This window comes from Lingula anatina, chromosome 3 (assembly GCF_051362555.1).
Source record: "Lingula anatina isolate TDL-2025a chromosome 3, LinAna3.0, whole genome shotgun sequence".
NCBI lineage: Eukaryota > Metazoa > Brachiopoda > Lingulata > Lingulida > Lingulidae > Lingula > Lingula anatina.
This window is the reverse complement of record NC_141769.1, coordinates 10034030-10046457: the sequence shown is the minus strand read 5'-3', so window position 1 is coordinate 10046457 and position 12428 is coordinate 10034030. Positions and strand designations below refer to the sequence as shown.

The window sequence follows — 12428 nt, the reverse complement described above, 5'->3', positions numbered from 1 at the left end:
TTTTTAAGGATAAATTACAAAGAAAAATGTGAATTACTAGTAAAACTTTGCTCTATTTGCAGGCACAGCTGTAAAAAAACTCCCTAAAGTTATAATATATTTTTATTTACATCATAATCTATGCCAGTTAAGAACACTGATAAAGTCGATTCATAAGGGTACAATTTTAAAAACTAAAAACAATTCCAATGAAAGTATAACAGTTCATGGAGTCTACAAATTTGAAGTATTACAGATATACGGTAATGACTCGATTATGTCAACCGGGAAAAGTATCAACTTTCAAATACATAATTTGGGAATCATAAAAATAACTTTGTGTAGCATTTTGGTGCTTTTACTGTGTAGAATAAAACTAAAAGTTCGTCTGCTTCTCAATTGTGTCGGTGCCACTAAATGGGAATGTTCTTATGTTAAGAATTGATAACTTAAATAATACAGTATCTGTAAAATCCACAATTTCCCCTGTTGATATGATTGAGCCATTACTGTATGTCGCACGGTAAATGAAAACACCTGAATGACGTCATTACATATGCGAAAAAGAGGCAGGGAATTCCCCAACACAAAATTCCTCAACCCTGTTCATAACACCTGTTGGGCCAGACATTGCATCACTTGCAGCGATCCTGACTTTTTCTGCAAAAAAGGTAAGTTTTAAAACATCATCGGTATTGGCAACCATATCAGTACTTTCTCGCTAAGGTATGCTAAAATTTTAATAAATTTGAGCAGTAATTTCTCAGTTGCTAATGTAAATACTTGTAGCTTACAGCTATGCCGCTACTGTTATGATGCCGGTAGCGTTAATCAGCTGATGGGATAGTGCCTCCGGGAAATGTTTTCACAGATACCGGTATGTTTAATTGTTATCCAGCCAGGTATTCAAGATAACCTAACGTAGCTGCCCTAGCTAGCTGGTGTGTAGATTTTCGCTCGTGCACAAAAAGAAATAGCATAGCTACACAATAATTGAAAGCGAAAATATTTGCCTGCAAAAGTTTACCGATCGGTGAAATTGCTAGGGAGAGATTTCACCAAAAGTGATATTGCTTCAAGCTGTAAGGTTGGGACTGCATGATAAAGAAAATCTTTTCGGGACTATTTTCCATAGTCAATCTCGTAACGATGACTCATAGAAGCATTTTGGACACCTTTGGCATTGAACTTCTGTAGCACTTTAAAAACAAATAAACTTTCTTCATTACAATTTACAATTATCGAGATGATTTTTTGAAGATTTTGTGGATATTAAAAGATCAATTCCTCGTCTAATTAAAACTGGGGTTTCAGTAACTTTTTTTGGTTTCTGGAATATGCAAGCCCCCAAAACGACACATTTACATTGTAAAGGTAAGGGCCAAAGGAATTTGTTTGAATCACCCCACTTGCTAGCTGTGCGATTTGTCAACCAGTTATTGGCTGTTTCGAGACAAAGGTAAGAGCGGGTCAAAGTATTAATTCAAATGCTAATCTTAGCAGATCAATAGTAGGCTGCCTATAATATGCACTCGGAGTCTGCAATGGTTACTTGTTTACCATGCAATTGGGAGAAAAGTGAACGCGCTATTTGGTGATAGGTCTAAATAACGTTTTTTTATCATCATTTTTTATTGTTAATATTCATATACTATTCATTGATTTTCGTTATTGGTATCTACGGTTTACAAGGTTTAATTTTTTTTCATAGAAGAAACAGAAGTTTGAGATTACAACCACACAAAGGATCAATATCCCATAAAATAAAATTAATGATTTGGTGACCCGTCCACTCTGATCATGCAAAACAAAATCTAAATAGTTTGTTATCCCTTTACATATGCCATCTTTTCAGATGGCCACAAGTGAAAGGTGAATGAAGCAATACCTTAGTAAAATTTCCTCTGTGTGTCATTGTTTATAATATAAATTATATTATATAAATTATATAAATTTCATTTGATTAATCCGTATTGCCACAGAAGCTTGTAGTCCATAGGTCAAGAAACTAAACTGTAACTTCAACCCTCCAGATAAGAAATTATAACAGACTGTAAATCAGCTATGATAATGAACCATTGCAGCGTTAATAGACCAGTCGACAATGGCGGATCTGTTGTCCAACTTTCGAGAAAGTAAACTAAATTCGATGTAAATTCAACTCTTTAGATAAGCCAACAGACAGTAGGCCTATATCTGCAAGTGCCCCTCCTGTAGCTTCCAAATTAGGCATTCTCTTCTGCCTCGAGCTCCTTAAAACAGAATAACCATCAAAAAAGGACGAAAGCAGGCAATTTTCCATCTTAGTCTTAGTATTGTAGTAAAATTGTAGTCTGTGGTTTTGTACTCCTATCGTTTCGCTCTGCGCGTTTTTATCCTTTTGCCCTTTCCAGACCGATGCATGGAACAACTGCATGTAGGACCTAGCTAGTATGCGAGGAGGGATTAAAAATTAATTTAGAATCAAGATATGTTGCTCTTATTACAGGCATAATTGTATTGAAGGAAACCAGGGGTGTCAGAATTAATGCTCACGGCAAGAAATCTTCCATCAGGTTTCTTATAGTAAATCGATTCTGTTTTAGGTTAAATGATTATTCCTGTTTCTCACGTTTATTAGTAATATATTCCATTAAACTATTTATTTCTGTGTACAGAATATTGTTTTTATGTACATATAGCCATCATCTGCGTCTGTCGTCGCCGTCGTCGCTGTCGTCGCCGTCGTCGCCGTCGCCGTCGCCGTGCACTTTTACCGATAACACGATAAGTGGAAAACCATTTTACCTTTTGACTTGAAACTTGCAGAACTGATGAATATTCATAATACGCAGGTCAATTTCGAAAATCAGCATGATCGGGTCACTTTTAGGGAATTTATGCTGTTTTTTTCACTTTTTTCAGCATATATGCAGCACCGATAACACGATAAGTGGAAAACCATTTTACCTTTTGACTTGAAACTTACAGAACTGATGAATATTCATAATACGCAGGTCAATTTTGAAAATCAGCATGATCGGGTCACTTTTAGGTAATTTATGCTGTTTTTTCACTTTTTTCAGCATATATGCAGCACCGATAACACGATAAGTGGAAAACCATTTTACCTTTTGACTTGAAACTTACAGAACTGATGAATATTCATAATACACAGGTCAAGTTCGAAAATCAGCATGATCGGGTCACTTTTAGGTAATTTATGCTGTTTTTTCATTATTTTCAATATAAATGCAACACTGATAACACAATATAAGAAAAACGGATTGGCCAATTGTAATTATACTCACAGGAGTGGTCAATCTTACTAAAACGCAGGTTGAGTTCGAAAATAAGCATAATCGGGCCATTATTTTAGAAGTTATACTGTTTTTTCACATTTCCTCAGATTCAATTATTAGGCATGTTAACAGTCTCATTATTTAACTAATAAGATGCCTAAAAGTGTTTGTTTGATATTTCCTGCATCTTTACAACATTGTTAGTTGATTATGTAAAAAACATGGTAAACTTGTTATCATGTATTGTGTAATAAAGTGTCAAAAATGGAAATAAATCAATCATCCACTATGTTCAGAATCTCAGAATGGAGGAAATTGGACATTTAACACTGTTCTATTGATACTTTTCCCATCTCATCAATTTTCTTAGTTGGACATATAAAAATGGCAGTAAAATGTTTATTTTGTTTTATGTTAAAAAAGTGTTAAAAATGGAAATAAACCCATTTCAGAACAGTGCTGTCTTGTTTATATTTTGGCATTATCATGGCGTGACTTTGAAGTTCCATGGGCCTGAAGACCTTTGCTAGTCACATTTTCTGAATATCTGTGATACAAATATTTTATAATTAAAAATTGATGGTCATTAAGCTGTTAAACATTATGTAATATTGCATCAAAATTTGAAGAAACCCCCATTTTGGGCACTGCTTCCATGATGACCATTTAAGGAAAATCATGTCACTTACTGTTTTCAAACTTACAGGATAGAAACATAGGACTAAAATACAGCTTCAGTAGGCAATGCAGTCTGTTTGTTTTTTTTTTTTTTTTTTTTTTTTTTTTTTTTTTTCTTTGCAGTTAAACAGTTTTTTGTGAAAATTTAATTTTTCACATATTGGCATTTTCAAGGTGTGACTTTAAAGTTCCATGATCTTGAAGACTTTTGCTTGTCACATTTTCTGAATGTCCATGTTACTAACATTTTATTAATAACATTTGATTGTCATTATGCTGTTAAACATTATGTAATGTTGCATCAAAATTTGAAGAAACCCCTATTTTGGGCACTGCTCCTATGATGACCATTTAAGGGAAATCATGTCACTTACTGTTCTCAAACTTACAGGAAAGAAACATGGGTCTAACATACAGCTTCAATAGGCAACGCAGTCTGTTTGGTAAATTTTTCTGGCAATTAAACAGTTTTTAGTGAAAATTTAATTTTTCACTTATTTGCATCTTTATTTTCTGTTCTTTGTCTGTACATTTGACAGCTTTGCTGCCTTGTTTCTTCTTTCAGTTGATACATAAAAATGTGCAGTCATGGCATCAGCGAAATGGACAAGTTTCTTCATTTTCCTTTTCTTTTTTTCTGTAAGTAACCTTGTTTCACAGTTAGCTTGGATATATTAGTTCATTAGGGGCCGTAGCGATAGTCCGAAGGTTCAATAGTTCGAAGGTTCATTGGTCCGAATGTTCACTATAGAACCTTCGGACCAATGAACCCTTGATTAAAAAATCGATGAAAATGTTACCACTTTTCGGACCAATGAACCTTCGGACTATCGAGACGCCCCCAGTTCATTATAGCTATTTTCTTTATTAAGTCAGTGAAGCATTATTGTTAAGAGTGAATTTGAGAAAAGTGCCGACCTACCCCGATTGGCGAACTTAAAAAGATAAGTTGGAAGTCAAAAAGTTTTCGGTGTGTTAGGTGGTGGTTCGTGGATCTGTCGTAAACCTTGTCAAATTATTTGTAAAATGTATATCATGTACAGCATTCCAAACAGGAACATAAGCAACAAATCTTAATAACATTACGGTAACATCGATATTACCATATACATTTATACATTACTAACGAACATGTTGAAATCGCTAAGAATTTAGAAAAGGCCTACGAACAGTTCTCGGGAAACATCTTGTTTGCAAATCGGAAGTACTCTGTATTAATAGTGTGTGGTAATTTTCTGCTATCATTTTTATCACTGTAGGCATATGTACATGTATGCTTTTACTCGTTCACTCTTCTGGTCAATGTAGGTCACTGTGTCTAGACGGTGTCTAGCGGTGCACAAACGTAAATATTACATAGCTATTCACTATTCTACCCGGATCCTATCCACGTTGAATCACTTCGGTGATCGGAGAGAACCGGGCAACTTGACACCAACGATTTTTGTTTGAAGTTATCAAATAAAAGTACACACACTGGACAATAGAAGTGTCACCCCTACTGAACCAATGCTTTGGGGGAGATAAATGACCGTGGAATATGATATGCTCCTGGTATCATTTTATTAACATCAAATTTCACAAAAAGACCAACAATACAATTCCATGGTGAAGCAGTTTTATACTCATTAGTCACATTATTAGTAGACCAGGCATTATAACTTTGATTACTTTGATTCAGGAGTGGTACTTCTATTGCCCAGTGTGTGTATATTCAATTTAATTAAAACAGGGCTGCATAAACTGTGTTAAAATAATCTATAGCCAAGCACCCTAGCACAAAATTTTCAAATTTCATTTTGTATGTGAAGATGTAAAATGGAGATAAGCATAAGACTCCAAACATATTATTAAAATTTTATGTTAACATTACTGTAATCTTACAAAGATTTCAGTATGCTTGTTTATAAACAAGAAGTTCTTGAAAGCCATTATTTCTCTATTTACTATTAGTCTCATCTAAGATTTGCTAAGTTTAATCTAATCTAATGTGGATGAATTGTAATTGGCCATAGCAACGCAACTGATGGTTAGGCAATGTTGAACATGAAGAAAAAAGAATGCATCTTACTTTTTTTATGGATTAAATAGTTTTCAGAAAAAAAAAAACTCCAGTCATGTTTTTTGCCTACTTTGATAACTCAACAAAATTAAAATTAAATCAAATTCAACAAAATTAAAACAAAATTAAAATGAAATGATAACATATAACATGTAGAACCCTTATTTTTGTTATTGCAAAACATATTAAAAAATCATGCTTATTCCTGTCTCACCCTTTTGCTTTTAAGGCAGTTGTTCAGACTGTTAACACAGAAAGGGGGCGGGGCCAGGGTAGATGCAGCAGAGGAAACAGGAAGCCTCAGCCATGTGAGGAATTATACACAGTAGACAAAGACGGCTGCTGTCGGCCCTGCAAGTGCCGCAAGGGGTATGGCAGGCCCAGGGGGGTAAAGGTAATCATAAAACGTTGTAGAGAAACGTTAAAAAACAGGGATCAAAGTTTTGAAAATATATTAGGTAGATTAAAAATACAGTTCTTTCTCCCCTTTTTGCTTCTTGTGTGATACTCCTTAGACAATGCAATACAGAAAAAGTGACTTACTTTTGGTCTTCATTTCTAACTAGAATCCATGTACAGAAGACTGCCAAAAGTGTGAGCTTGGGAGAACATACAATGACAAGTTTGACTTCTTCTGTAAGCCATGTCAAGGATGCTATGACAATCGCATTGTAGAGGAGCAGTGTACTCTGAGCAGGAACAGGAAGTGTGGAGAGGGCTGTATTCCTGGGTAAATACACAGTCATCACCTTGAACCCATTGGCATATTATACTAGCATTCTGGGTCAGGTAGATCAATTAAAGAACCACATTTTATATATAAATTACACATATAACTATTTGTATAAAATAATTTTTAACTTTGAATACAGATTATAATATTTATAGCCATGATATTAATACTAGGTATTTTAGGTTAAATTATTATATACTTTTAGAAATCTAATTGGAAGCTAGGTGCCATATTTACCCATCACATATATTTCAGGTATTATCGAAGAACGACATACAGCCAAGAGCTGGAGGAGAACTGTGTACCATGTACAAAAGACCATATGAACATACTTGTATGTAATCTGTATTTCAATGTGCCCTTAGACAGGAGCACTACAAAAGGACTGCCCAGTACAATCAGAGCAAGCTACCCTGATAGCAGTACAAAAGGCATGGATCAGAGCATTCAGAACAGCACTGAGCATGCTGCAACTTCAACGGTTGAATTCAAAAGTGTAACAACAGTGGCCACGTTGAAATATACAATTGGTAATGCTTTCAATTTTATCAGCACTAGTAAAGTTATATATAAAGTCATGTATTATATTATATTATATTATATTATATTATATTATATTATATTATATTATTAGCAACATATTTTAATTTAACCATGAAGCTTTTTAAGTAGACCTCACATGTTGACAGTTTGGTAAAGTCTTTTGATTTTCATTTGTCTTCCAGATCATGGGCCAGTTTCACTAAAATGTACTTGATAATCAGAGGCAGTTCTTAATTTTGAACACTTTAGCATCTGAGAAAAAAGAAAGCAATGTGCTAGTTTTCTTTAAATATATCAAAAATAATGTCCAATCTGCAATTTATGAGACTTGCTCTGCATAATAATATGAAAAAATTTTACAATTCTGAGACTAGTGTATAAATCTCACAACTTTGTACTATCATAGATCTCACTGTTACTCAAGAACCAAACCCAGAGGTGGCAAATTATACAGGAAAATCCAACTCCTCCATGAATAGCACCCTTCCGAATGGAGGTAAAAAAAAGAGGGGAATAGGTAAGAACATCTAATAAAGATGTTTTGATTTATTTTCAATTCATTTGTAAAAATTTTCTATATATATATATATATATATATATATATATATATATATATATATATATTTTTTTTTTTTTTTTTTTTTTTTTTTTTTTTTTCATTTCAATAAAACAGATTTAGAGGAAAGACGTGGAAAAAGTTGATGTGGCACCTATGACCATACATTGTTTTCAATTTGATGGTGTTGTACAACGTTTTCCTTAATCCATTTGAAAAATCAGAGTTTTAATGGCTTCATATAACTTATCACAGTTTAGTTAAGTTCAGTTACTACTTAATTGAGTGCATGAAATTAAGAAAAATATGATGTTCCTTTGTTTTGTGCTCAATGGCTAAATAAAGTGTGGATTTTTCTTCTTCATTGCACAGATCCTATGCCTGTGTTTTTTTTGCACATGATTGGTGGCTTCATTGTCTTGGTTTTAAGCCTGAACATTGCTATGTTCATTATCTGGTGGGCCACAGGAAAAACCCTTGTAGATCATTTAAGGGACATATTGCCTGGGAGAGAAACGGGTATTTCCCTAAGATTAAACTCTTTGTATTTCAAAAGCATAAGTTATTTTCTGAATATTTACCCTTTATTTTGATAATTACACGTAGTTATGGAAAGCAGCAAAAATGCAAATAATCAAATAAAAGGAGTCTTCAGGAATACCCAGCCAATGCAAGTAAACAGTATCATTATAATACATTTTTAAAATCACTGTTAAGAAATCAGTTCTTCAGTGAAAATATAAAGTCCACTTTTTTTCTTTCAGGCGCAGAAAGTAATGCTGCTAGCATGATGTCTTATGATGAAAGAGTTAACAGTGTTGGGCAAAACACAAGGTAATCAAATGATATTAAAATTAAATCGTTAAAATAATGAAGATGAAATACATGTAGCTGTAACACTGACTGGTAGTTCTGTAAACTTTAATTGTAACCATACTGAATGTATGTTTTGAAGCATGCAGCAGTGAATAAAGTATGACGTGACTGTTACAGAAATCCACAACTTTCTTTTCATTTTGAAAAAAGTGAGCAGGGAGGGGGGTTTAGGTGGGTTTTTAAACACCCCATTGGCTAAAAAACTGGAGCAAAATTTGATCTAGATTTAGCTGTGAAGTTGTCTCAAGTTAGGTAAACTTATGAGATAAAAAGGTTCACTTAAAAAAAAAGAAAAAAGAACCTTCCCTTTGAAAAAGCAGGTACAGGTGTTCACACTTCGTCAAAACAATTTTTGTTGATCATTATCTCCATTGCCCTTTATAAAAAAGTAAAAAGAATAGGACAGACCTCCATCCAGGAAAGAGCCAATAAAAAGCCTTTAAAAATATTAGGAGACCTATATTCAGTTGAAATTGTGTTAATCTTTTTCCCTTTGAATAATTGTTTATCCTAAAAAAACAATAAATACTTAAATATTTATTTTACCATCACCTTTATTATTCAGTAAAATTTAATATCACAATCTTACAGAAATAGAGGACCAGGAAATTTCAATTGTAGGGCTAAAACACGGCCCAGCGAATGTTCACAAGAAACACCTAGTTTATCTGTTCAGAGTTATGGCAGTGATACAGGCCCAGAAGAAGGTGACAGGCTAACACATTCCTATCAAGGAGCCATTGCCAGGGCTGGTGAAAATACTTCTAGATCTCAACTGTCAGCTGAACCAGTTGGTGGCACACTTTCTTATTCTAACAACAGAGGGGAATTTACAAGTGAGACAACTTCACATAACCAGAATCGAGAAGAGAACAATAGTATTACACACCTTAAACAAATAAAGAAGCCAAGAGGAACTTTACACGAGGCACAGCCATTACTTGGGCCTCTCAGTTCACTCCGTCATTATAAGCGGAACAGCAGTAAGGGTTGTTACAATAGAAATCTTGCAGAAAAATGTCAAGCTAGAGTAGATTTACAATTAAAGATTAATCTCCCGGCAAAGAGCAGAGGTATGGGGGTAACTTATGAAAGTGCTGCTGACCCAACAACTCCTGATGATGATGATCTACACTTCGGCATCACAGCTGTAGATGACAGTAACTTTGTGCAGGCTCAACAGGCACAAGAAGATCTGGAACAAAAGGAAAATACTGAACAGAAAAGAGTAGTTTAGTTTTATACTGCTAAATTAAATTAGCATGTAGTGAAAAAAAATTGATGACAACATCAATGGAATCTTCATAATACAATGGTTCACTATGGTTAACTTTCTCAAAATTGTTTTTTTTTTTTTTTTTCTTGTAAGATCAGGGAATTATATTGGATATATATTCTGATATAATTCCCAGGTAAGATCTTTTTTTTTTTTTTTTTTTTTTTTTTTTTGCAGCTTTGCAGCCAGTTTCAGTAAAGAATACTTCTTATGTGAGATAAAGAAAAGTCTGCATTATGCCATCATAATATTTATTTAAAACAGTAACTAATTTTTTAATTGGCAAGAAGGCCTACAGTTATAAAGAGAAGCTCTAGGTTGTCAAATATATTTCTGTGACATACAAAGTATCATTTATTTGTTTACAAAGAAATTATAACCACATTATGAAAATGTTAATTTGCAGTAAAATACATATATTTTAAAAGAGCAAATATATTAATTTAGCTTAATTTATAAGCATAGATGAAAATCTCCTTACATTTCTCGTCCAAAATAGAGTATGCATGTGTGTTTTGATAATTATATTTGTAAATGATGGTGTCCTAGTTTCAAACATTTCTTAAATTTGTTCACAATTTTTTCATACATGCTGTTTAGCTTTGTCACAAAACACATGCATCAGCTTCAGTAGTTTACCAGCAGCTTTGAAAAGGACTTTTTGTGACATATTAATCACTCTAACCTTCAAAGCCTAAAAGAAGGAAAAGGATAACACAAATGGAACCCGAGATTTATACAGATCAAATAAGTACATCAACCACACCAGTAGTCAAGCACTAGTTATATACATTTTCAAAATTTTTTAAAATGACAAAACATTTTATACCATACTGGGAAGACTAAGGCCCTTAAATTTCCAGTAGATATAACTGGGCTTTGAATGATTAACAACTTCATTACATGGCCAGTTCAAACTTTATGACCAATCATTGCTCTATGTGATCTCAAGATATGTGTTTGTGATTTCATTTATGCTTATTAATAACTAATGTTGTGCTGGAGCAAGTAAGGGTTGGGTGCTGATGCACAAATTGCACAATAGCTGTACTTAGGACTTCATCACTGTACCACTGACCGTTCAGATTTCCACTAAGTATTAATCCATTTTTATGATATAAGTATAGGGATTAATGTGTATAAAGAATAAAGATACTGGTTATTATTATTTTTATTATATATGTAAATGAATTGTAAAATGTATAATACAGAATATAAATATATTACATTTGCTCAATAAAGCAATATATTATCATTATTATTGTCTAAATGACTAAGTATTATATATCACTATTATTATGTAAGTAGAAGGATTGATGTGTTTATAGATGTAGAATAAATATATTTCTATCATTATATAAGTAAATGAATTATAAAATATTACTGGAAGTTGAAAGAATTTGAGCTATGTCATGATGCATATATAATGAAATTCACATGAATGAATTTAGTTATAGGATTTATCAAACCCATATACTGGTACAAATTATGGGGTATTAACCACTCTTTAAAATTTGATAGTGTATCAGATGGTAATAGTTAAATGCTACTAGCACTGTACTAGAAATACATATTGATGCTAAGGGTTTTTTTTTTTTTTTTTTTTTTTTTTTGTCTTGATTTATTATTTTTTTGTACCTCAGATTTCTTTAACAGAAAATATGTCCTGAAATGTGCAGACTGGAAAACCTGCAAATGCACACTTCCATTTATTGCTTTTAAGCACTCATAAAGTGGTTGATTTGTACATTAAAATAAATATTATTATTATCAGAAGTCCAAATCATGAAAATTTTGAGGCACATTTGAGTAGAATTCACAGGTGGTGTTATGACATAATTAAATGTGTATTAATATATATTATTTAACAATACCCAATTTAATATGTATTATTTAACAATACCCTTAGCTTCTCAACTAGATGTTCATCTACTGGCACAGCTTAACTAAATATCAAAGTTGTTAACCCATGTACGATATTTCATAATAGCCAAAGTAAATACACAGAACTTTTAAAAAACCACAACTTCCTGTGTTCTTTTGTATGAGACCGGATGCAAAGGTGTAATGTGTCAACACGGTTGGGATTATGAAATATTCTTTGATAAAAGACCCCGAAATCATATTTTGTGAAGACTTTAAGAAAGAAATATGGATTTTTAAGTTTGTCAGTCAAAAAATGGTGAACTAACACAAAAAAATTAATACATTGAAAAATTGGATGATAAGTTTTAATCCTCTGAAATTATAATTTAGATGATATATAACAGATGTTTTTTGTTTTTCATTTGGCAGCCAAAGGGAAAAAAATGGAAGTGGATAACATTTGCACATGTTAAATGAAATACTTGGACACTAATAAATATAATGGTGTCAAAATACCTGAGCTGCTTTCATGAAATATCAATCATGACAATCTCTCCTTTCTCATTCAGTGATAGGCT

The 12428-nt window shown here is 32.9% G+C and overlaps 1 protein-coding gene across 1 annotated transcript; it reads left to right on the top strand.

The window, feature by feature from the left end:
- Positions 1–586: 586 nt before the first annotated feature.
- On the top strand, positions 587–12295 carry LOC106157505 (uncharacterized). Its single transcript, XM_087009014.1, has 8 exons — positions 587–650; positions 6230–6394; positions 6567–6730; positions 6989–7263; positions 7683–7793; positions 8205–8351; positions 8597–8666; positions 9300–12295. Exons 4-8 carry the CDS (start codon positions 7056–7058, stop codon positions 9943–9945), a joined length of 1182 nt encoding a protein of 393 aa, XP_086865140.1. The 5' UTR covers positions 587–650; positions 6230–6394; positions 6567–6730; positions 6989–7055; the 3' UTR covers positions 9946–12295.
- The last annotated feature ends 133 nt before the right edge of the window (positions 12296–12428 follow it).

Bases quoted from the DNA above. Each gene is read 5' to 3' on its own strand.
- LOC106157505 (XM_087009014.1), top strand. From the start codon at position 7,056: ATGAACATACTTGTATGTAATCTGTATTTCAATGTGCCCTTAGACAGG. The intron at 7,264-7,682 runs GTAATGCTTTCA...GTACTATCATAG, and splicing joins CACGTTGAAATATACAATTG to ATCTCACTGTTACTCAAGAA. The intron at 8,352-8,596 runs GTATTTCCCTAA...TTTTTCTTTCAG, and splicing joins ATTGCCTGGGAGAGAAACGG to GCGCAGAAAGTAATGCTGCT.